The 24,179-nt window shown below is 40.8% G+C and overlaps 2 protein-coding genes across 2 annotated transcripts; one reads left to right on the top strand and one right to left on the bottom strand.

The window, feature by feature from the left end:
• Window positions 1-460: 460 nt before the first annotated feature.
• prodh2 (proline dehydrogenase 2) lies at window positions 461-6,026 on the top strand. Its single transcript, XM_085284463.1, has 11 exons — window positions 461-567; window positions 702-1,067; window positions 1,161-1,351; window positions 2,309-2,435; window positions 2,769-2,840; window positions 2,933-3,013; window positions 3,539-3,682; window positions 3,816-3,982; window positions 4,083-4,193; window positions 4,742-4,830; window positions 5,019-6,026. Exons 2-11 carry the CDS (start codon window positions 840-842, stop codon window positions 5,198-5,200), a joined length of 1,392 nt encoding a protein of 463 aa, XP_085140589.1. The 5' UTR covers window positions 461-567; window positions 702-839; the 3' UTR covers window positions 5,201-6,026.
• On the bottom strand, window positions 6,027-23,773 carry LOC146568421 (eukaryotic translation initiation factor 3 subunit C-like). The gene is made up of 23 exons (XM_085284461.1): window positions 23,616-23,773; window positions 19,376-19,493; window positions 19,219-19,284; window positions 18,932-19,121; window positions 18,714-18,839; window positions 18,433-18,487; window positions 17,739-17,848; window positions 17,487-17,629; window positions 17,173-17,326; window positions 16,785-16,888; window positions 14,185-14,326; window positions 13,863-13,988; window positions 13,612-13,705; window positions 13,225-13,412; window positions 12,861-13,085; window positions 12,563-12,754; window positions 11,997-12,168; window positions 11,757-11,916; window positions 10,343-10,408; window positions 7,134-7,221; window positions 6,827-6,992; window positions 6,654-6,695; window positions 6,027-6,406 (listed from the first exon to the last, which is right to left on the bottom strand). The coding sequence occupies exons 2-23, from the start codon at window positions 19,471-19,473 to the stop codon at window positions 6,330-6,332; spliced, it is 2,784 nt and encodes a 927-aa protein (XP_085140587.1). The 5' UTR covers window positions 19,474-19,493; window positions 23,616-23,773; the 3' UTR covers window positions 6,027-6,329.
• Between the last annotated feature and the right edge of the window lie 406 nt (window positions 23,774-24,179).

Raw genomic sequence — 24,179 nt, 5'->3', positions numbered from 1 at the left:
ATTAACAGGATTTTTAGACTAACAAGTCAAAGGTACTTGACGAGGACGTCAGCAGGCAGCAGTTAATCATTTCCTCTCTCGGCTGCTTTTCGTGGCTTTTGGGGAAACAGATGTTTGAGCTCAACCCTTCTCTAGATATAATGGAGCTTTCAGCATTTGTTAAGTGTACAATTTTCTCTCCTGTTCATTACTGTAACATCACATGGGCCACAAACTACACAGCTCATTTGATCAACTATTTGACTGAATTTGATCCACATTAATGGGACTCTTCAGACAAATCTATTTTAAAACTTCTAGGAAACAAAAAAGTCTACAATACAAAAAGACTAGATTCAACATGATTATATATCTTATACATGATATCTATACACAGGTGAGCTTTTCTTGTCCATTCGTTTGATTTCATTCTAAGGGTCAACCTGATGTTTACTCAAATTTCCAAGTTGTCATTTATTAACCAGCGAGTTAACCAAATATGATAAATTCTACCGGCTCACACTTGGACTGTCAAAGCTTTGGCTTTTCATTGTTTAGCTCTTCCGAGTGCCACTGTTAGGATGGACGGTAAGGTGTTTGTTTATACAGTTTTATTACTGCAATGGATAGTAACAGACGCTGCTTCTGATTCATCATGATTGTGACTGACCGTTCTTGGAGTAAGGTCGACTAACTGTACAGACACTTTCTTCTTTCAACAGGGAATAACTCTTCCTGAGACGATCACTGAGAGTCTGTATTTTATTTAACACACTGCTGCATTTGAGAGGAAACAAAGAAAAGAAAAAGCTTTATCTACAAGCTGCATCAGTCACGCACTGCACACTTCTCCCGGGACCATGCTGTGCTCCTATTTACGTCCCTCTCTCCCTCACATTTTGCCGCTGAGGCTCCTGAGTTCTGCGGCCTCCAGGGTGGCAGCGGTGAAACAGCATGAACTGCTCTCAGACACTCTGGCCTTTGAGGACCCCCGTGCCTTCAAGGTGAAGAGTCTGGGTGAGCTGCTTCGTGCTCTGGGCGTTTTCCGCCTCTGCTCCTTCCCAGCGCTGGTTAATAACTGTGGAAAGGTGAGACTGCGGTTTGTCAGAAAAGCTTCAAAATATACAAATTGACATCTGGCATTCAATCCATTCACTACTTTCCTCTTCTGCTAATTTCAGTTGATGTCGGTGGCACGCACGCTCCTGGGGAAAAGGGGGTTTTCCTTGCTGCTGAGGCCCACTGTGTATGCCCAGTTTGTGGCTGGAGAAAATGAGGCTGAAATCTCACAGTCCATGCAGAAGATGAGCCTGCAGGGAATGAGACCCATGCTGGCCGTGCCGATCGAGGAGGACCTCGGAGAAAGCACCGGGTATGACTGAGTCTAAGAAGTCGCTGAAAGGCTGCTTCAAAAGACACTTTTTAATTTTCACTCAATGTTCCTAGTACTTGGAAGTTTCGCAGCTGCTGGGCAGATTTTAGCCTTCACTACACTTTAGATCAATGCATGTGGACGTTTAGGTTTTTGGGACACTTATTAACTTAACTTAATTGAACAATGATGTGATTTTGAAATACAAGAACAAATAAATACATTTCTAATTTTGCTAGAGACAGAAACACTCATTTAACTGCACACAACCATGAAAGAAACACATCACAAATCACAAATGTGAGAAAAATCTGATGCAGATGTTTTTTGCTTAAAGAGCAGTTGAGTGGGAGAGATTGCTCCCCTCAAAGCCAGCCTTACAAACTCAATAGCTCACTTGTGCAGCTACAAACAATGTCTTTAATATTTGTCTTGCACCTATCAAATATTAAAGACATGAAATAAAATAAAATGTTTGTGGTATTTATTTATTTTGATAAAAAATTAGGCAAAGAAAAGAGTGTCAAATATTCATATATGTTCTGAATTTGGTCAACAGGAATCCAATACACACTGAGAGTCTGATAGAAGCTGTGTTTCCTCTGTGGAAGCTGAGACTGCTCGTAGATTGATGGATTTTTATCTTGAAATCTTGAAATTTCTTAAAATCTCTTCTCAACAGGTTTGCATTAATTTGTACATAATTTCAGACATTTCATACGTTTTTTTGTTTATGTATGTTTCTATGAATTGTGGCTTGTAGACTGTCTGAAGTCTGCAGTATAGGTCCCAGCCCACCTCCTGCCTCTGCATCTCAAGCGTATGAGGACAAAAGTTAAAGGACCTCACACTCAGCTCCAACCCACGACACACACAACTGTGCACAGCTGTTACACCTGAGTGTGAAGTCCACTCTTCGCGGTTCTCATGTTACGGTTTATGGTTTATCGCCTGCAGTGAGAAAAGATACGACGACAACATGGACACCATGCTGGAGTGTGTGCGAATGTCCCACAGCAACGCTTGGAGCAAAGACCCGATGATGCAGCTGAAGATCACAGCGCTGCTCAGCCCAGAGCTGTGTGTAAGGCTTCCAAATCAGAGTCCCCAGTCCTTAATATTATTATTTTTTAGAACAGATGCTCGAGGAGACTTTAAACTTTTTTTTTTTGAGTGGGTGGGTAGGTGGAGGCATTTCTGAGTATTCTGGATGTATGGGAACTGGGGTGTTAACATCAGAGGCTTCAAATGTGTGGGAAAAAAGATAAGGACACACATTTCAGAGTTTGGTGTATCCACAGCTGTTCCAGGTTGTTCTTGAATGTGCAAACCCAGCTCCCCCTACCTATCTGCCTTACCTGTTTTTATTCAGTTTTGACACTGTTTATTTCCTGAAAATGTACGTGTTGTATTAAAGGTAAAACTCACAAACATCATCAGGCAACAGCCATACGATCTGAATCTCCTCATCAGATCAATGGATGGTGAGGTGAGTCCACAATTCAACAAGTGATCCAGTTTCTTAGGTGTCACCTTTCAGTTCCCATATAAAGAAGTTTTGCCTAAAATCGTCTCTTTCAGCCAATCAGCTTCCCCGGTTTAGATGAAAAGGAAGCTGCCCACTTACGATCTGGCCTACTGAGACTCAACAAGATAGCCGAGGTAGGGGAGAGACAATCGAACACTTAACAAATGCTCCCATAGATGGGACCTGTTATGCTCACACACTTTTATTCTGAGATTTACCAAGAGTATTCACAGTTTTAACAAATAAAAACAATTTTAAATATGTAATTCATGCAAATATTGGCATTTAGACGGTCTATTAATGCTTGTCTCTGTAATGCCCTCTGCCTAGAAGCCCACTTTGTTCCGATTGGCTGCCCCTCTCCTGACTTAACCAGAACTTGCTGGTTGTAAACTCCACCTCCTCAGTCAGGGCCAAAACTGTAGCTCTGACTGTGCCTGAAGTGATTATAAATGGGAGACCATTTCAAAGTGATGTCAGTTCGGCACAAGTATACAAAAAATAGTTGGGGATTATATTATTTTAAAATCATGCACGACTGTAATTGAATATTTATTAAAGAAAACAGAGAGAAGCACAATACGCCCACTTTGACACATGAAGCAAATTTAATAAGTGTAGATGCAAATTTTGAATGAAATGAATAAAACTTTTTTTAGGCAAGTGTGAACAAAGTCAGAGTCCTGGTTGATGCTGAGTACACCTACATGAACCCCGCCCTCTCTCTTGTCGCCATGGCAATGATGAAGAAATTTAACAAAGATGGTACCTGGATCTGGAACACATATCAATGTTACCTGAAGGCAACTATCTTTATCTTTATTTCTCTTCTCATATTATCATCAAATATCAGACACTTTATGTCACTTGCACTGAGACAGTTAATGGTTTTAATTATAATTCTTTGTGTCTGTGGTTAAATTCTGTGGTTATCAGGACTCCAGGTCTCTCCTCTTAGATGCGCTGTCTCTATCCAAGAATGAGGGTTTCTGTTTGGGTGTCAAGCTGGTGAGAGGAGCCTACATGGACAAAGAGAGAAAACTAGCGATGAAAGAGGGTCACCAGGACCCCATCCATCAGAGCTGGGAGGACACCAATGACAGGTTGGTTAGACAGAAGGAAAATGTCCTGAGTGCAACAGTCAACTATCATTTTTGTTTATCTTGATTCGACTCTTGATACATTTCACGTCTTCTTGAACAGTTATAACGGATGCCTTGATTTGATGCTGGACGTCATATCCCAGGAACCTGAGCGGTACAGGATCATAGTGGCCACTCACAACGAGGAGTCAGTGAGACGAGCCGTGAAACGGTGAGAATCCACAACGACGTAATCGAGGTGGTATGTGTGTAACATATGCATAATGGAAGTGCAGTTATAGGTGAGCCAATGTAAAATCCATACTAGAATGATAAAGTTGACAAATCAGCAAATGTTTTCATAACTACTTTAAATATAAAAATACAACAAACTGTTAATGTTACTGGATTGTTGTTTAGCTTTGACAGGCAATATCTGGCAAGTTTTTCACGGGCTTAACTCAGATACTCAACTCTGCTGCTCAACCACCAAATGCTTTCCAACAATAAGATTGTTTTTCCAAGTAGCATTGTTACATCCAAGAAATAATCACAAAACAATTACTTTTTTTGCAGAATTTATGATACTTTCAACTGTCTTGCAGAGCAAATACAATAAGGATAAAATGAAGCTTAGGGGTGTTCCTTTGGTCTTATGTGATAGAGGTTTATAGATGTTTATTGGTGAGAAAGGTACAACCCTCAAATGTATTTATGACCCCTAAAGGTTGGGAATCACTGCCATTTAATATATATAAATGTTGTGCACATGCTCATCAGAATGGAGGAGTTGGGGATAGACAGAGATGGAGGCTCAGTGTGTTTCGGTCAGCTGCTGGGCATGTGTGACCACGTCTCCCTTACACTGGGTGAGCTGATTTTCGTCACATCACAGCTTGACTGATGCACTTAACATAACTATTAAATGACTGTCCACGCTTTCATCACCAAAACTGATAAACCTATGCACAATCACTGCCTGAGTGGGTTGAGAAAGGAAGCTATGGTTTTGACTTGTCTGACAATCACACCATCCCATCTCTCCTCTCCCTTCCAGCTAAGGAGGGTTACTCAGTGTACAAGTCAGTGCCCTATGGCTCAGTGGATGAAACGCTGCCCTACCTGGTGCGCAGAGCTCAGGAGAACCGCACGGTGTTGCAGGGAATCCGGAAAGAAAGAGACCTACTGAGGAAAGAGCTCAATCGGAGACTCCGGCTGAGTTTAAGGGGAGGCAGCTAACAATCAACCAACACTGAACTCTGCAGTTTCATATTAACGTTTGCAACCAGGAGGTGGTGTGGAAAAGATCTTAGTGTTGTTTAATACACTTTCATATCTCTTGAAGGTGTAATATCCAGAAAGCTCCTGAAAACTACTACTGGGCCTGTTATTTAGCAACAGAAGGTAAACTGAATTAAGCATAAAACATTTAATTAACAATGATGATTAAGGGAGTGGCACTCCAATTTCGTTGTACTCTGTACAATGACAATAAAGGCTATTCTATCATGTTAATGTGTGTGGGCGAACTGAATAAAGATCGGATCATGAGAGAACACTGTATTTGATGGACAGGGTATCAAAAGATTGCTTTTGTGTACTTTAATGTATGAAATGCTTATGAAATGTAATTAAACAAAAGAACATGATGCTCAGAAATGAGGATTTATAAAACTAGACCGAAGAAACGGATTCAAACTTCTCTACAGAGTAAGCTGCTGTTGCAAGATTATTGGGGAATTTAATAAACAACTTTCCACTGCTTCGCCAGAATGTGATTCAAGTTGCTGTGAAGCATCGACTAATCAGTAATAAATGTCAGTGGTAGTGACACAGTGACTGTCCCATGGTTTGTATTTACCCAAAATTACCGAAGCACTAAGGCTTGTATGTATGCCACAAAAGATGTAACACTTTGTAATTAACCCTCGACCCTGATAAACATAGACGTTAATGATTTTGAATGTGTGGGGAGGACTCAGTTTTCCACACATTTTTTAAAAATTTTGTTCCACGCTTTAGTGTCTTTGTGCTGAATTAAAAAACAAAAAACCAAGCACCAAAACACACTTTATTATTTATTTGATAAATATTAGTCAATAACACATTTTTATCCCTTAACTGTACTGCCACACTGTAACGTCAGTAATTTCTGTTAGAAATAATAAAACTTCATATTTATTGGAAGTGGAATATTACATTCTGCAGTTGCTGAGACAAAGCAGCACTAGCAGACATTGGAGTAGCAGCAAAACAGTTTTATTGAGGGAGCACGGCCAAGAGCCAAGCACACAAACATGGGGTGTTGATCTTGTTTTGAAATGAAGACCAGCTCTACTGGAAAAACTGAAATCCACAAACTTCAAGCTCAATAATTTCCTTGATTTTGATTCCTGTAACCGCCTCTCTGGTAACCCGACTGCTTCTGCTGGTAAGATTTCTGATCTGCGGTTGTACAAAGACAACAATCATCTCATTAGTGTTCACACAAATTCATTAAATCACAACAAAAGAAGAAAAAAACAAACAAACCTCAAAACAAATCAAAACACAAAGGTGTTACACTGAAGGACTTTGCATGTTTTCTAGCAATTGCAATTGGACGAATTTAAAATAGCATCTATTGCTGAAAACATAACCCAACCTCATTAACATATGAAACAGGAAACAACCTCAGTGAAATTTAACATACCTCTCTGGTAGGATTGCTTCTGTTGGTAGCCACCTTTCTGATCTGTAATACAAATAAAAGCTCATTATCATCTAATAGCAAGATTAGCCTATGATAACAAAAGTAGACAAAGAAATGGTTCAGAAAGGTTAGAAATAAGTTCCCAAAGTACTGTGAGAACAAGATGAACTTACCCCTGTTGAAGTAACCTCCATAGACGCCCTGTTTGAGGTCAAAGACGCGCTCGTTGTTCTCCACCAAGTTGCCCAGTTTCTCTGCCAACTGCAGAGCCATGTTCTGCAGAGACGTTGGCTCAGTGCGGTGCATCACTACCGTCTGTGTGGGCTGGTCGAGTGACGCCTATTTTGAAGAGAAAAGAGGGGGACCCACATTAAGGGCAGATAAAAAGTAATCACAAATATAAACACTCAAATATAAAAGCCCCCATGAGACTGCTGTGTCTATATTTTCAGTCCACAGAACAGAAACGTCGAGTCCTACCATCAGCTCCTCGTTGATGATCATCTTGCTGATTATGCTGTGGACTGTGGGCATCTCCAATTCAAACATCTCAGACAGCGTAGCCATGCTGAAGGACAGACAAGTGTAGTAAAATTAAGGTTTGGCAGAACAGTGACCGATCATCTTTGGTCTGTGGGGAAGCTGCAGTGGTCTACAGAAATCTGTGGTTTAGTAAAGACTGATGAAACTAATACAGTGGGGCAAAAAAGTATTTAGTCAGCCACCGATTGTGCAAGTTCCCCCACCTAAAATGATGACAGAGGTCAGTAATTTGCACCAGAGGTACACTTCAACTGTGAGAGACAGAATGTGAAAAAAAAAATCCATGAATCCACATGGTAGGATTTGTAAAGAATTTATTCGTAAATTAGGGTGGAAAATAAGTATTTGGTCACCTCAAACAAGGAAAATCTCTGGCTCTCACAGACCTGTAACGTCTTCTGTAAGAAGCTTTTCTGTCCCCCACTCGTTACCTGTATGAATGGCACCTGTTTGAACTCATCATCTGTATAAAAGACACCTGTCCACAGCCTCAAACAGTCAGACTCCAAACTCCGCCATGGCCAAGACCAAAGAGCTTTCGAAGGACACCAGGAAAAGTATTGTAGACCTGCACCAGACTGGGAAGAGTGAATCTACAATAGGCAAGCAGCTTGGTGTGAAAAAATCAACTGTGGGAGCAATCATCAGAAAATGGAAGACATACAAGACCACTGATAATCTCCCTCGATCTGGGGCTCCACGCAAGATCTCATCCCGTGGGCTCAAAATGATCATGAGAACGGTGAGCAAAGATCCCAGAACCACACGGGGGGACCTGGTGAATGACCTGCAGAGAGCTGGGACCAAAGTCACAAAGGTCACCATCAGTAACACACTACAACGGCAGGGAATCAAATCCCGCAGTGCCAGACGTGTTCCGCTGCTGAAGCCAGTGCATGTCCAGGCCCGTCTGAAGTTTGCCAGAGAGCACATGGATGATACAGCAGAGGATTGGGAGAATGTCATGTGGTCAGATGAAACCAAAGTATATCTTTTTGGTATAAACTCAACTCGTCGTGTTTGGAGGAAGAAGAATACTGAGTTGCATCTAGAGCTGGGCGATATGAGATTTTTTCATATCACGATATGTTTTTTTCATTTCAGGCGATAACGATATCTATCACGATATAAGCCAAATAACTATATTTGTAAGATTTAAATGTGCCGTTGCTCACATGTAAAATGTGAAATAATCAGCAGCTTGTTTTTATTTAAATATTTATTTCCCATAATAAGTTCAACAGGGTAGATGTACTTAAGGAACATGAGACTTTTTCAGATAAATAAAGGCAAATATTGCAAACTACACAAAAGGCAGCCGCTAAAGCGTTTAAGTTTCAAAATAGAACAAACAAAACAGACTAAATTGTCAATTCCACTTACCGGTAGAAACAAAATATTAATTCTAAAAATAAATCTTAGTTTGTTTTACAGAAGAACAGACAAAACTTTTGTCAATATCAAATAAACTGAGAACTAAAAGGAAATTCTCAATCTCTCCTTGTTGTATAGCTTAGCTTTTCAAACAGTTTTAACAGTTACTTTAGTCTGACAAAAGCCGAATGACGAATTAGCGCTTCCAGTCAGAGACTGAGGCTACGTCCACACGTACACGGGTATTTTTGAAAACGGAGATTTTCCGTTTTCGTTTTAAAAAATAATCCCGTTCACACATAAAGGCAGAAATGAAGGAAAACGCTGCTATGAACATGCCAAAGCAGCAGGTAGCGCTAGATTCCTAACCGTGCAGAAATGTTGGCCAATCAGAAGTCTAGAAGCCTCGGTGGGAAAAAGTAAACAAAGCTGGGGCATAGAAGCAGAACCGAGTCGTATGTGTGGAGGGACAGTAACTTTGTGTATATGTAAGCATTTAAACACTGCAGAGAGTAGAATTAACAGTAACAGTATTGTAGAAATTCATTTCACCGAAACAATAACGCGGCGCACAGTGTGACGCATGCACCAGTTTATTGTATTTCCAGACTTGCTTTCGGCACAATTTACAGTGCACGCTACTCTGTTTTTTGTCAGACTTGAAATAGCCGAAATACCTTCACACTACGGAACTTCTATGGCTCTTCCGTTTGACAATCTCTCCGGCATTGGAACCGTCATCTGTTTTCTCTTCGGTCACGCTCGGTTGATTTTTCTAGTCGGCACACTCATTTCCTCCATTACCCGCTGGCTGCTTCCCAAACAAACACACGTGCGGCTTGGCACTTGTGCTGTACGTAACAAGTCACCCGACGTGACGCTGCGGCTGTGATTGGTTCGGCTCTGCGCTACTTAATTTGGATTGGCTGACCTTTTTTTTTTTTTTTTTTTTTGAGGACAAGAGCGGCGAGGTCTATCGCGATAGCTTAATTTCTCTATCGAGTAAAAGTTATATCGCGATACATATCGTTATCGTTCTATCGCCCAGCTCTAGTTGCATCCCAAGAACACCATACCTACTGTGAAGCATGGGGGTGGAAACATCATGCTATGGGGCTGTTTTTCTGCCAAGGGGACAGGACGACTGATCCGTGTTAAGGACAGAATGAATGGGGCCATGTATCGTGAGATTTTGAGCCAAAACCTCCTTCCATCAGTGAGAACTTTGAAGATGAAACGAGGCTGGGTCTTCCAACATGACAATGATCCAAAACACACCGCCCGGGCAACAAAGGAGTGGCTCCGTAAGAAGCATTTGAAAGTCCTGGAGTGGCCTAGCCAGTCTCCAGACCTCAACCCCATAGAAAATCTGTGGCGGGAGTTGAAAGTCCGTGTTGCTCGGCGACAGCCCCAAAACATCACTGCTCTCGAGAAGATCTGCATGGAGGAATGGGCCAAAATACCAGCTACTGTGTGTGCAAACCTGGTAAAGACCTATAGTAAACGTTATTGCCAACAAAGGTTATGTTACAAAGTATTGAGTTGTATTTTTGTTATTGACCAAATACTTATTTTCCACCCTGATTTACGAATAAATTCTTTACAAATCCTACCATGTGGATTCATGGATTTTTTTTTCACATTCTGTCTCTCACAGTTGAAGTGTACCTCTGGTGCAAATTACTGACCTCTGCCATCATTTTAGGTGGGGGAACTTGCACAATCGGTGGCTGACTAAATACTTTTTTGCCCCACTGTACATCTGTGCTCACCTGATGGAGTCGTATACACTGCTGTAGGTGAACAGATAGGTCCTCAGTGACTCTTCTTGGATTTTCCTATAGAGATTGAAAATGTGATGTCACTCAGGGGTAAAACCGCAAAGAATTCTGGGAACTCGTGGCAAGAGGTACTAGCGCACGCAGGCTTTCAATTGAAATCAGTTACACAGCGATAAAAAGAAACACAAAAAATGTCAAGAAGCTGTTGTATTATTAACTGCAATAGCCGGTCGCATGACAGCCACGGGAAGCCGACGGGTAAAGAGATCGGTTGTTATCGGATTATGTCGTTGAAGAGAAATTGTTCGAGTCCTGTTTCCGAAGTAACAAAGAGGCAACGGGTGGCCTGGATTGCAGCCATTCAAAGACAAAATATAACGTCCCAGAACACTCCAGCTCACAGGTTAGTCTGCTCCAAGCATTTCCACAAAGGTCAGTCTGCTGTTGTAGTTAATGCGTCATTTTTCTTAACATAATTGGTGATATAGGTTACAAGAAGGTCTGGTGCTGAACAGAAATTGTCGCGCTATGCTCCTTTATTTATTGTGCATAAATAGTGAATTGTCCTGACACAATATTGCGTTTCGCTTCTGTTATTATGGTACATTGACAAAAACATATACTTTTATTCACAGGATAAAACAGTTGTTTTGTATCACTAATTGCCCAGTACGATTACAGCATACAGTATTATTGTCACTGCTACATTTCTGTGATGCGTACCAGAAATTATTTCTACTACTAATTAATTACCATTGAGCTCAAAGGTCCTATTAATAAACGGTTAACGAATGTGTATCTATGAGGACGATTTGTGAGACTGGTAAACTTATGATACGTACGATGGTCTTTCGTTCTACACGGTGCATTTCAAGGTCCTGTACCCATCCGTCGGTAAACTGTACCTGGGCTTGTTGCAGTGACCTGAAGTTACTAAACTTCACGAGTGTATGCACTCACTCAAAGAACCGTATAATTATAAATATGAGCGTGGTGAAGTTGGGCAGCACGCTAACGTATTTTGTCCCTCTGTGTGCTCGTAAGGATCTAACACTTTCACTGGTTTGATTTTTTTCCTCGTTTCTTTTCTTTGACTTTTCATTAAGTCTGTCTTTGTACGGACCGGCATTGTTCTCCTTCGTTTTGTACATACCTTTTTGTGGGGCAAAGAAAAAGCAAGAATTTATTGGAACCGAAGAATGAACGTTTTGCGGTGCTGCAAATGCTTGCATTTGATGCAGGTACTTGGATTGTTTTGCCACGAGTTACCGGCATGCAATGCGCGAAAGTCACGTGGTCTGTCAATCTCTATTAAAAAAACAAAAAACAAAACATAAGGACGTCTAAGTGGGATTATCACACTGGTGAATGAACCAAGTGATGAACAGGGGCAGTGTATGCTAACCTGACGAGCATCTCGCGTACTCTCTGTGCCTCGGGGAACAGGTCCCAAACCTTACTGTTCATCTTCTCATTGATGATGAAAGAGTGGCAGGTACGCCAGTCTCCCATCTTCATGGCTTTGCTGGCTGCCACCACGTGCTCCCTCATGCTCTCTGGGGGTCCTGGAGGACAAATAAAGCTGTGGTTATCCTCTGTGGATGAAACTTCCTGCTACAACGAGCTCTCGTGATGCGTTTCGTACCTAGCAGGGGCTGTCTCTCCCCGACCCTGAGCTGGTGGTGGAACTGCTTGCTGATCATCCGGCGGCGGGCATCAAACTCATGGGCGGCCATGTAGGGTATTTCCAGCAGCATGGCTGACACCAGGTACACACACTCCAGCAGCTCCAGGTTGATGTGCATGTGGAACGGCACCTATTAGGGAGGATAAACGTCACGATGCATGTGTGTATCATCTAATGGATGTCTGACACATCAGTGTTTTAAAAATAAAGACCCAAACATTTGTCGTTTCATTACAGCCTTGATTTCACACTATTGTGGACACAGGCAGCTGGAGACACCATGGAATAGTTGGCACATTAATGTGAGGTCAAGGCCCATTTAGGGAAAAAACAAAAAAGTAACTAGTCACCAAGTGCACATGAACAATTGTATGAAATCTTCTGGAAATCTGTCCTGCAGCTGTGAGAGAGGGGCCCAAAAATTCACTCACTCACAGAGTAAATCCAGGTTACAAGCAGGTCAACACTGACAGAGAAACCAACATGTTAGTTAGAGTTAACTGCTCTGGTCAGACAGCACTTACTTGTCTTCGCTTTTCAATCTTCTCCTGCTCTGCATTCCTCTCCTGCATGTTCCTCATGAGCAGACCTTGACCCAGCAGCTCCTTGGCACGGCCAGAGGACTGAATGTCCAGCAGTGCATTGTGGGCATCTTTAATCATGCCCTGCCTAAATGCACAAATGCCAAGTTGGACCATTGTTCTGTTGTACAGGATCTGGTAGGAGGAGGGGAAAACGGTTAAAACAGGCGATCTGTATATACAACTAATAGTTAGAGTCAGAACACGTTCATATGAAGAAATAATGATTACGAGTGCCTACCTGTACAGGTGGGTCAGCGTGTTGGATGTTGTCCTGCAGGTGACTCATCAGCATCAGGTCACGTGCCTGGTACCAGCGTGAGTGCAGAGCATGGTGATATATGTGGCAGAGGATAGCACAGGTACGGATACGGTCGGTGCGATCCTTGGCGTAGATGAACTTGCAGAGGCGGTCCATGATCACAGCGCTGTCCTCTCCCTCGCTCTCCTCCTGGTCCTGCTCGGACTACACAACAGAAAATCACTTCAGCACACCATTTTACACCTTATGCATAACATTTCATTAAACATCATAAAAATAGCATCATGATGCAGATGTTTGTCAAGAAAAGAAAGTTCTGATTCTGCACAGTGCCGTCTCTCACCTTGGTCTCTCCCTGCAGGCCCAGGCTGCGTCTGTGAGCTTTGTAGTCAAACTTGTAGTAGGTGTGCATGATTCTGCGCAGGTAGACACGGCAAATTTCTTCTGTGGAGCCTTTGTTCTCCATGTAGGTGAGCAGCCGGTCAACGATGCCACAAACCCTGCCCTCATCTTTGAGATTGTCAACGTATTCTGAAGGAAGATTTTAAAAAAAAGAGAGGAAAGAATAAGCAAAATACATCCATGTGAGCAGCAAATACAGCAATACAAATTTCAAGGGTGATGTAAATCCCACATTTTAGATTGCAACCCGTTAATCCACATTTACAGTCCTAACACATTCACCCTCACAGCAGTTAATAATCGTCACTCAGGTTTTGGCACCACTCACCCTGAGAGTGGGGATCAGTGTTCTGCATGATCTTTGTAAATTCTTCATCCATCCTTTCTACCAGGGTTAAGATGCATCCGCGCACCCTGAAAGGCTAACAAATACACACAAAGAAATGAATACCAGCCCATAGTTCACAAGACAGTTGATACAAATGCAGACAGTTCAACAGCTATGTGAGTGTTTTATTAGTCTAAACTGCTTTCTTTCTTTAAGTCCACAGATTGCTTGGGGTGGATGAGTGGGATCACCTGATCGGAGACGGCCAGATTCTCGCTGTCCTCTGCGATGTTCTCTCCAATGAAGATGTTGTTGTGCTCAAAGAGAATGTCCAGCAGCTCATCTATACAATCCAGACACTTTTTCCACATGTCAGGCTAAAAAAGGAGACAAGCCAGAAGAACCATAACTCAGGAACTCATTCTTTTCAATCCAAAATGTTAAACAGCACAAATAATTTTTGTGATGACTTGCAATTTTAAGATATTTCATGTAACATGAAACACTACAGTAAATCACAGGAACCCTTTTGGTTTTGTTGATACTGTAAGAATTAAAAGCAGTGTCACTCACTTTCATGAAGGCTGCCAGGTTGGGGTTGTAGTCGTACAAGGAGGCAATAATGTTGAACTTGATCTTGACCAGGATACCTTGGCCCAAGTTATTCTCTGCAGCGATGGCTGCCAGAGCATGAAATAGCTCAATTTGAGCCGCCCTGTCAGTGAGGGAGGAGAAAAAAGAAAAAAAGGAGTCAGGATTTGTTCAGGAGAAGAATTTCTCTGAAATTCATATACTGGACATACTTCCACATGACACACCTGGTTTTACATTGACTGGATATCAACAGTCGTGTGAATACGTAACTTTTTTTAAAATATATATTTTTAAGCTTTAGGCTACGTTCACACTGCAGGCGAAAGCGCATCAAATCCGATTTTTTTGACCCTATGCGACCCATATCCGATCATGGTATGACAGTGTGAACGGCACAAATCCGATATTTTCAAATCCGATCTGGGTCACTTTCGTATGTGGTACTGAATCCGATACATATCCGATGTTTCAGAAAGCGACTGCTGTGTGAACGGTCAAGTCGCATTAAATCCGTCTTTTACGTCACTGACACAAGACAGACGCCAATTATCAGCACCGGAGAAGACATCGTGAACGCTTCCTGGCCATCCGGTGAAACTGCTGGGAAGACAACGTTGGAGAAACGTTAACATTTTATTTGTACTGTATAACCTGCAGATTCTGACAGAAATCTGTAACTATCCTTTGAAGCACCGCTCCTCTAAAACAGCAATAAGGATAACTATTACGTTATCTACATTATTATGTAAATAACAAAATAACTTAAAGCAAAAATTGGTTAACATGAAGTCCGAAGTCTTTATATTAAGGCCATCAGTCAAACAATACTGTTTGCTCTGGGTCTAAACAGAGCGCGTTGTGTGTGACGTCTTCTTTTGCGCATGCGGGCCGCTTTGAGCGTTCACACTAGAGTGCGTTTGCTGTCGCATTTTATTTGTAGTGTGAACGAGCAGACAAAAAAATTGGATTTGATCAAAAAATCGGAACTGAGCATTAAGACCTGCAGTGTGAACGTAGTCTTAGTGATAAATGCAGTCGTACCTGTCTGTAGGGCTGGGCCATATTATACCGTTCACGGTAATACCAGTATAATGTTAGGCAACGATAGGAAAATGAAATATCGCGATAGAATATGAGTAAAACGCGCATGCGCAGTGCCTTTGTTTTCATACGCACATGGCCGATTGTTGAGTGAAACAGATGAACCAGAATTGGTTTGTAAAAATGGTGCAACTTCCGTGATGTGGAACTGGTTTGGTGTTTGTCCGTCAGATACACGACAAAGCACATTTTTTTGCAGAACATGCAAGCGGCCGTCGTTATTGTCGTATTTGTCGGATTTGTCGGACTAAGATGCTCTTAAATCTGGGAGTAATCTGGGTCCTAAACTCCGTGGACTTCAGTTCAAACGAACACTGCAGCATCACTGAGCGTTAAAAACTGTCTAAATTCTTTCATCTTTAATAAAACGATCAGCATTGCTGCTTTACCAGGTGTAACTATGAAGTTTAACTTCCAGGCATCCATGAAAACAAAATGTATTACATTTAACAGAGTTAGAAGTTAGCAGGAAGCTAGCGGAAGTTAGCTCGCTAGTTTCGCTAGTTACCGAAGCATGATATAGCATGTTCTGACTGAGAGATTTCTGAAAAAATTCAAACGTACAGCTCTGCTATCACTTCCAACATAAATGAAGACAGGAAACTAAACAGCAGTGACGTTTGTAGGGTTACTGAAGTTGGGCTAGCTGGTATATAATGATGTGCTACGTAATCGCTAGCGACACAGCTATGTTAGCATAACATAAACAGTGAAGCTGGAGGAGGAACACTAACACTTTTCCACCTATAAAAGTTAACGTTAAAGTTCCTGATAGTTAGAGACAAATGCAATCGCATGGCAGGGTGCTGTAAACGGACCAAACTTCAGTCAGGAGAACAACTGAGATAATCCATCCACAATACGAGGTTAGTCATTAATGTGTATGAATGTGAGAGTGAATGAATAGTGGTATTGTAAAGCGCTTTGGGTGCCTTGAAAAGCGCTATATAAATCTAATCCATTATTATTATTATTATTAATATACTGCAACAACATGGGAATAGAGCAGCTGCCAGAGAATTCAACATTAATGAATCAATGGTACAGAAGTGGAGGAAGCAAGAAGAATGAGTTTAATAAAGTTTGATTTATCTGACTGCTTTGTTTCGCTTAATGTGCCTTATAATCCCGTGCACCTTATGGTCCGAAAAATACGTACTGCACCTCTTTTTAACTTCAGTGGATATTATATATGGTTATGCTCAGGATATGTCAGCCCATTTCTACTGGAAATGCCTTTTGGTTAAACTTTCAGCAAGGAATTTGCATTTGCACTGTTACATTTTTATAAAGCTTTAATGTACATAAAAACCAGCTTCTTATTTAAGTGAAAATAAATGGAAGGTTGTCTTTTTGCGCTAGTAATGTTGTGGAGTTGTATTTTGTCTCGCATCAATTATATCGTCGGTTATATCGTTATCGCAAATTTTCAAATATATATCGTGATAAATATTTTTGGCCATATCGCCCTGGTCTACCTGTCTGTTCCCTTTTTGCCTCTTGCTTGCAGGATCTCATTCAGCTTCTTCACCACCACCGCTGTGTTGATCTCGGTGCCTTTAGCAAACATTTTGGGTTTCTCCTGAATGGTCGCAATGGGGGAAAAAACAAACAAACTTAAAATTAAAAATACAAACAACGTGTTGAATAAACTCTTAGAGGCAAGTTTTTCTTTTTACAGTCATTGATTTTGTTAAATTAGCCAGACAATTGCATGTTGATTTTATCACTGTCATTACTATAAATGAACACGTCGGCACTGAAACACAAACAAGCTAAACTAAAATAAGAAGCAGCACCGGTGCATCTATTCTTGTCCGGCCGGCATCAAGTCCAAACAGTTTTATATTACCATCTGTTCTTTACCTTAACCAGAGGTACTCCTCCCTTAACCTTCTCCCAGCCTCCCCCGGCCTCCTCGCCTCCTTCCTCCTCAGCCTCCTCCTCAATTCGTTCTTTCTGTTTGAGCTTCTTCTTCCTCTCCTCCTTCCTGACTCCAGGCTTTTCAGTGTCCTGGGCTCTGAGGACAGACACAGTGTTTGGTAACAACACATTCACTCTACATGACTCTCTCTGCGGTAAAATTTGACTTAAAATCTAAAAAGTGTTTCAAAAGTTTTCTGAAGTATTTAGAACTTGCATACATTTTTTTGTGCAACACAAAATAGAGAAAAACTCACTTCTTGAGGAAGAGCATAGACATGGATGAGGTCTTTCCTTCTTCCTTATCAGAGGTTTCACCGCTGCTGCCTGACTGGTCTGAGCCCCAGTCTTCATCATCATCATCATCGTCATCATCTTCATCAGAGGAAGAAGACTCATCCTTAGAGGGAAAAACTCTAAATCTTAGCTCAAGTAACTGTACAAGTATTGTGTCTTTCCCACCAGATCTTCCGCTTTTCTTGCTGTAGTTTAGTTAAATGACCTCTTACCCCAGATCCCTTGGCAGACTTTAGAAACTTGGTGGCTTCTGAAGGCGCCTCAGGCTTTTTCTTCAAGAAGGACTTTGATGACACCTCTCCTTCACTGTCAGAGGACGAGCCTTGTGGACCAAAAAGACAAATCAGACGATGCTGGCTCCTTTCCCCTCAGCACCAACACACATTGATCATCTCATCATTTGCAGCTAATCTTTGTACAGCACGTGAAAATGTGACTGACTGAAGCACAGAATGAAGTAATGAAAGGGGGCAAAAAAACTCTTAAACTGAGTTTTTAAGTAATAATGTACAAAGTAAACTTCATAATTTACGTAAAACATTCTAAACTTCATTAGTTATAACTGATTAATCTGCTGCTGGAGTTTCTTCTGAGTAGATTAAAAACAGTCAAAAGTTTCAACCGAACAAACTTTTAAAATCAGCTTAGTTTTTGCAGTTAAACTTCAGATTCTGTATAATATATGTATAATGTATAATATATCATGGAGCTGGACCTTCAACAGTCCTTTTTAATAAGCCCATTTTCACTGGCAGCCTACAGGTTGATGTACAAGAATGATTGATCACTCATGATGAGACTTGACACGTGCACTACACATAGACACATTTCACCTATGCCCCTATTGAATCCTATGCTTTCCGGGTTGAATCCTTTACACATAACCTGTATAAACAACCAGCTCACCAGAGTCCTCTGGCTCCTTCTCCTCCTCCTCCTCATCTGCAGACTCCTGTGGATTCTAGCAGGGAGAGAGAGACAAGACATTCTGATAACTGCTTTTTTTAAGGCTGAAATTCGTATAAATTCTAATACACCAGATTAAATAACACCAGAAGGAAGCTGCTCAGCACATTGACAGTCTTTTGACCACAGAACAGATCTGATGAGACCTAAGTTTACACCCCCCCCCAGAGATTCATACAATGCATAGAAAATAAACATGAAGATTTAGTCTTTGACTTTACCTCCTTGTATGCTGCTATTTCTGACTCAAAGTCTCTGTTGTACTTGCGGATCTTCTGACGCAGGGTGCTGAGAGCTTTTGCATTGTTCTTGTTCATCTTCTTCTTCCCCTCTTTATCCTCCCAAAGCTGTAAAAATAATGTTAAGTATTTGATTAGGACAAACACAATGACAATTAAATCATTAAATTGCAGTTTAATTTTTTGTCCAAGCTACTAACCTGGTTCAAGTAGTCCTCCAAGTCAGCCAGAAGGCGGATATAGAAGGGAGGAACACCCTCTTTATCCACTATATTCTTGCTTTTAAGGAAGGCTCGACAAAGCTGCTCAAACTCCTCCAGACATTTGGACATGTCTCGAATCTTCATAGCGTTGCGGATAGTCTTTATGAGGTTCGTCAACTCTTCAAACCTAAGATTCAAGAATAAATTTAGTCAAAAGAAAGAAAAAAGGGGCAAAATTTTGTATAGACTTTAAAGTTGTGACCTTTTAAAAATACCACACCAACCTTTTATCTTTGGCGCTGCGCACCACTCTTTTTGTGTCCTCCTCATCGTCGCTAAGAAGCAGCGACCTGTGAAAACCAAGTGCACAAGTCAGATCTTTACAGGAAGAACAATGTATGTGATGAGTTTGTGATGAGATTTATTCCAAGTTTCACTTACTGCTTGAAAGTGGCTCCGGGTGCCTTAGGGGTGATCTCATCGGCAGATGAGGACTCCTCTGACTCACTGTCAGACCCAGTGGCAAAAAATCGAGACATTGCTGAAGGATGCTGCCAATCTGTACAGAAAGTAATGAGTGGTATTACAAAGATGCAGCTCCAGAGTCTACATATGTTCTATCAGCACACATTCAGCTGACAAAGATAATCACTGTGCATCTAGGGCTGGGCCATATTATACCGTTCACGATAATACCGGTACAATGTTAGGCAACGATAAGAAAATGAAATATCACAATAGAATATGGGTAAAACGCGCATGCGCAGTGCCTTTGTTTTCATACAGACATGGCCAAAAAAGCACGGCGGCAACAGAAAATGATTAGGGGGAAAGTGGATTGTTGGGTGAAACGGATGAACCAGAATTGGTTTGTGAAAATGGTGCAGCTTCAGTGATGTGGAACTGGTTTGGTGTTTGTCTGACAGATACACACAAAGAACATTTTTTTTTGTAGAACATGCAAGTGGGCCGTTGTTATTCCCGTATTTGTCAGACTAAGGTGCTCGTAAATCTGGGAGTAATCTGGGTCCTAAACTCCGTGGACTTCAGGTCCAGCATCACTGAGAGTTAAAAACTGTCTAAATTCTTTCAACTTTAATAAAACGATCAGCATTGCTGCTTTACCAGGTGTAATTATGAAGTTTAACTTCCAGGCATCCATGAAAACAGAATTTATTACATTTAACGGCGTTAGAAGTTAGCAGTAAGTTATGGGAAGTTAGCTCGCTAGTTTTGCTAGTTACCTAAGCATGATATTGCATGTTCTGACTGAGAGATTTCTGAAAAAATTCAAACGTACAGCTCTGCTATCACTTCCAACATAAATGAAGACAGGAAACTAAACAGCAGTGACGTTTGTAGGGTTACTGAAGTTGGGCTAGGCAGTATGCTATGCTATGTTAGCATAACATAAACAGTGAAGCTGGAGGATGAACTCTAACACTTTTCCACTCGATAAAAGTTAACGTGAAGGTTCCTGATGGTTAGAGACATCTGCTATCGAATGGCAGGATGCTGTAAACGGACCAAACTTCAGTCAGGAGAACAACTGAGATAATCCATCCACAATACGAGGTTAGTCATTAATATACTGCAGCAACATGGGAATAGAGTAGCTGTGATAGAATACAGCATTAATGAATCAATGGTACAGAAGTGGAGGAAGCAAGAAGAATGAGTTTAATAAAGTTTGATTTATCTGACTGCTTTGTTTCGCTTTAATGTGCCTTATAATCCTGTGCACCTTATAGTCTGAAAAATACATATTTTACTTTTTTATTTGGCACACTGCAGTATAATGTTGCAAAGCACCTCTTTTTAACTTCAGTGGTTATTATACATGGTTATGCTCAGGATATGTCAGCCCATTTCTACTGGAAATGCCTTTTGGTTAAACTTTCAGCAAGGAATTTGCATTTGCACTGTTAAATTTGTATATAGCTTTAATGCACATAAAAAAACAGCTGCTTGTTTAAGTGAAAATAAATGGATGGGTTTTTTTTTGCGCTAGTAAAGTTGTGGAGTTGTATTTTGTCTCCCAGAAATTATACAGTCAGTTATGTCGTTATCGCAAATTTTCAAATATATATCGTGATATAAATTTTTGGCCATATCACCCTGCTCTATGTGCATCTATTTAAAAAAAAAAAAAAAAAAGAAGAAGCTGATGCTTTAAGTCCCTTAATCACAAAGGGGGTCACCACACTGTAGTTTGGGAGATTAAAAAAAGAAAGAAGAAAAAGACTGTATTCCCTTCCTTATGCATCCTGAAAGGGATTTGTGTCCATTCTTATTAGTGATCAGGGATCTTTTGTTCATTAAACTTGAACCACACATAATCTGCTACAGGGTTTCCCAACCTTGGCACATATTTCACATTAGAAAAAAGAAAATCACACGGTACCACACAAAAGTGTCACAAAAAGCACATTGGTAATTTTCCCCCACGCGCCAGGTATAGTGTTTGTCCCCTGTGTGATATGACCAAAATCTCTTATCCCAATATAAGACGTCCCGATAATTATATAAATCACAAAAACTTAACATTTTCCGTAAATTCTGTGAATCTCGGGCAGCTCGACTCACGTGAAGTGTTTCTAGCTGGGCGTCGTGTACCTGGAGTGGAGTGTTTTAACTAATGCATGAAACTATACATTTTTAGACATAAGTTGTAACGGCCGCTGTTTTCTTTGTGAGTATTTATTACACAGCGTTCTGCGGATAAAAGCCTAATCTAATGTTTAACTCTAAGGTTTATTCTTTAGCACCTGAACTGCTCTTTTTGGCTTCTCATCCGTAAATGCTCTCCAAACCTTTTCACGTGATTCAGTTTATTTTCAAAAGTCTCAAATGGATCTTTAGCTTTATTGTGAAAGGTTTATGTGGAACTAAACCAGCAGACGCAATGGTTTTACCGTCGTTGTTGCTAACGACAAGGCATAAAAACAGGCGCTTGTCCATCCATAGTATGGTTATATTAAATATATGAGAAAGATAGAACTTTAATAAATTAATATAGCCACTACAGTGACCATCAAAACGATGAAAAAAATATTGCCGTAAACAGTTCATTTTGCGACACCACGAAACAAACGATAGCGTAAAATGAAACGATAGAAGTTTTTATATCGTCATCCGATATATATCATTGTATCAAACAGCCCTAGTCCCCAGTATACATTTTTTTGCTTTCTTCTACCACTACTCATGCTAGGGCCTTCATCCGGGTTGGGATTTTCTCCAAGACCCAGGTCAGACTGACTACTTTTTCTTTTAAAACATAGGGCCGATGTCCTGCAGGTTTTAGATGTGTCATTGATCCAACACAGCTGATTTAAATAGCTAAATTACCTCCTCAACATGTCTTTAAATTCTCCAGAGCCCTATTAATGGACTAATCATTTGATTCAGGTGTGTTGACCCAGGTACTAATCAGGTGGAACCAGACGATCTTCCACGGCACACCAGTTGGGAAACACTGGTCTACTATGCAACTCCACATTTGAAAATGGTAAATCCATTCAATATACTCAAACACATAAATAAAAATTTCTGGCTCCATATAGAGCATAGGTGTCAAACTCTGGCCCGCAGCCTAATTACATTTGGCCCACGAAGCCATACCAAATTACTACTAGAGCTGGCTTACTGGTATTATACAGCTAATATATATATATTGTTTAGTATTAAGCTTTGCTTGTTCCATATTCAGTTTTTCAGAAAAACTTGTCTGAGTCCATAAGAAAAGATTCATTCTTATATCTGGAGGAAGATTTTTTTTCCCCCAATAAATATTAATGTTAGCCCGCGACTTTGTTCCAGTTTTGAATTTTGGCCCACTGTGTATTTGAGCTTGACACCCCTGATATAGAGGGTGTTTTATTACTTGGACGGCGTTAAACACCCGCCAAGAATAAAATGGTAATGATGATGATGATAATAATAATAATAATAATAATAATAATAATAATAATAATAATAAAAAAAAAAAAAAACCTGGGACAAATAATACTGTAGGTTCCACTAAAAGTTGCTAACGTGATGGCCTATAACAGTGCTAAAGCCTTTAATTTCACCCCAGCTGCTATCTGGTTGGCCAGTATTAGATAGTTATTGATGCAGCAACCGGCAAACAAGGAACCGGCGTTTCTCCAAAAGTTGATTCTGTTCATCTGGACGTAGCGTTTTCGATGGGAGAAACGTTTCATCACTCATCCAACTGACTTCTTCAGTCTCCAATGTTTCTCTTTTCTTTTGCAACTGTAGTGTGTATGATGTTTTAATTATTTTCCAGAAAAAAAAAAAAAAAAAACGTCCACCGGCCTTAGTGCTGACGCTTACATGCGTCTATACCGCAGACTATTTGGCTAATGCCAGCATACAGGCTAAACAGACTGGATTAGAGTGAACAAAGCAAATGAAAACCAAATTGCAGTATAGGTTACACGCCGTGCCCAAAATGCTTTACGCCAAATAAAACCAAATACAAAAAATACACAGCAGCTAACAAGGGTACAAGTTAACTGTATCATATCAGATAACGGAACACAAACGTGCCGCGGGGTTGTTGCTAAGCTAACACCCTAACAAGAAAGCATGGGGTCTCCTCGTTTGTGCAGCCGGTAAATAAGCATCGCTTAGTCACACACTCTTATCTTAAATCTTACTGAGCCAAACTCACCTACGACCGGGTGAAAGTGATGTTTCGTTTAAGCTGTTTTAAAATCCAGTTTTGCTGTATGAGCAGGCACAGAAAAGGCGTGCGGCACAACTGTTACTCGCGTGAGGACAGGAAGTGTGCTGACGTCATCACGCAAAAGGAGGACCCGGCCTTCACGGTCTACCTGGGCCGGGTCCTTCGAAGACCGAGAAGGCCGGAAGTGCGAGGCTGTGAAATTGGATAGTCTAGCCTTCAGATTTACGTCACCGCTGTCTCGGTTAGTGATGGTAAATTCGATTCTTCTTACTGAATAGAGTTTGAATGAGTCATTTGAGTCACTGAGTCAGTTGACCAGAGTGCAAAAAATTTACATTTTCACTCAAACTTAATTTGTTTCTCTTTTCATGTATATCCTACTGCTAAGATGGGTGATTGAAAAAGAAAAACAACTATTTTTATAATGCAAAAAATATTTTTTTTGGCGTTTGTAAACTCAATCTCCTCAGTCAGGGTCAAAACTGTAGCTCTGACTGTGCCTGAGGTGATTATAAAAGGGAGACCATACCAAAGTGATGTCAGTTTGTA

The sequence above is a fragment of the Mchenga conophoros genome, linkage group LG8, assembly GCF_057382185.1.
Source record: "Mchenga conophoros isolate Kocher_MC1m ecotype Shallow Benthic linkage group LG8, M_conophoros_male_GT1.1, whole genome shotgun sequence".
NCBI lineage: Eukaryota > Metazoa > Chordata > Actinopteri > Cichliformes > Cichlidae > Mchenga > Mchenga conophoros.
Note: the sequence above shows the minus strand (reverse complement) of the source record. Positions and strands in the feature narration are given on the sequence as shown.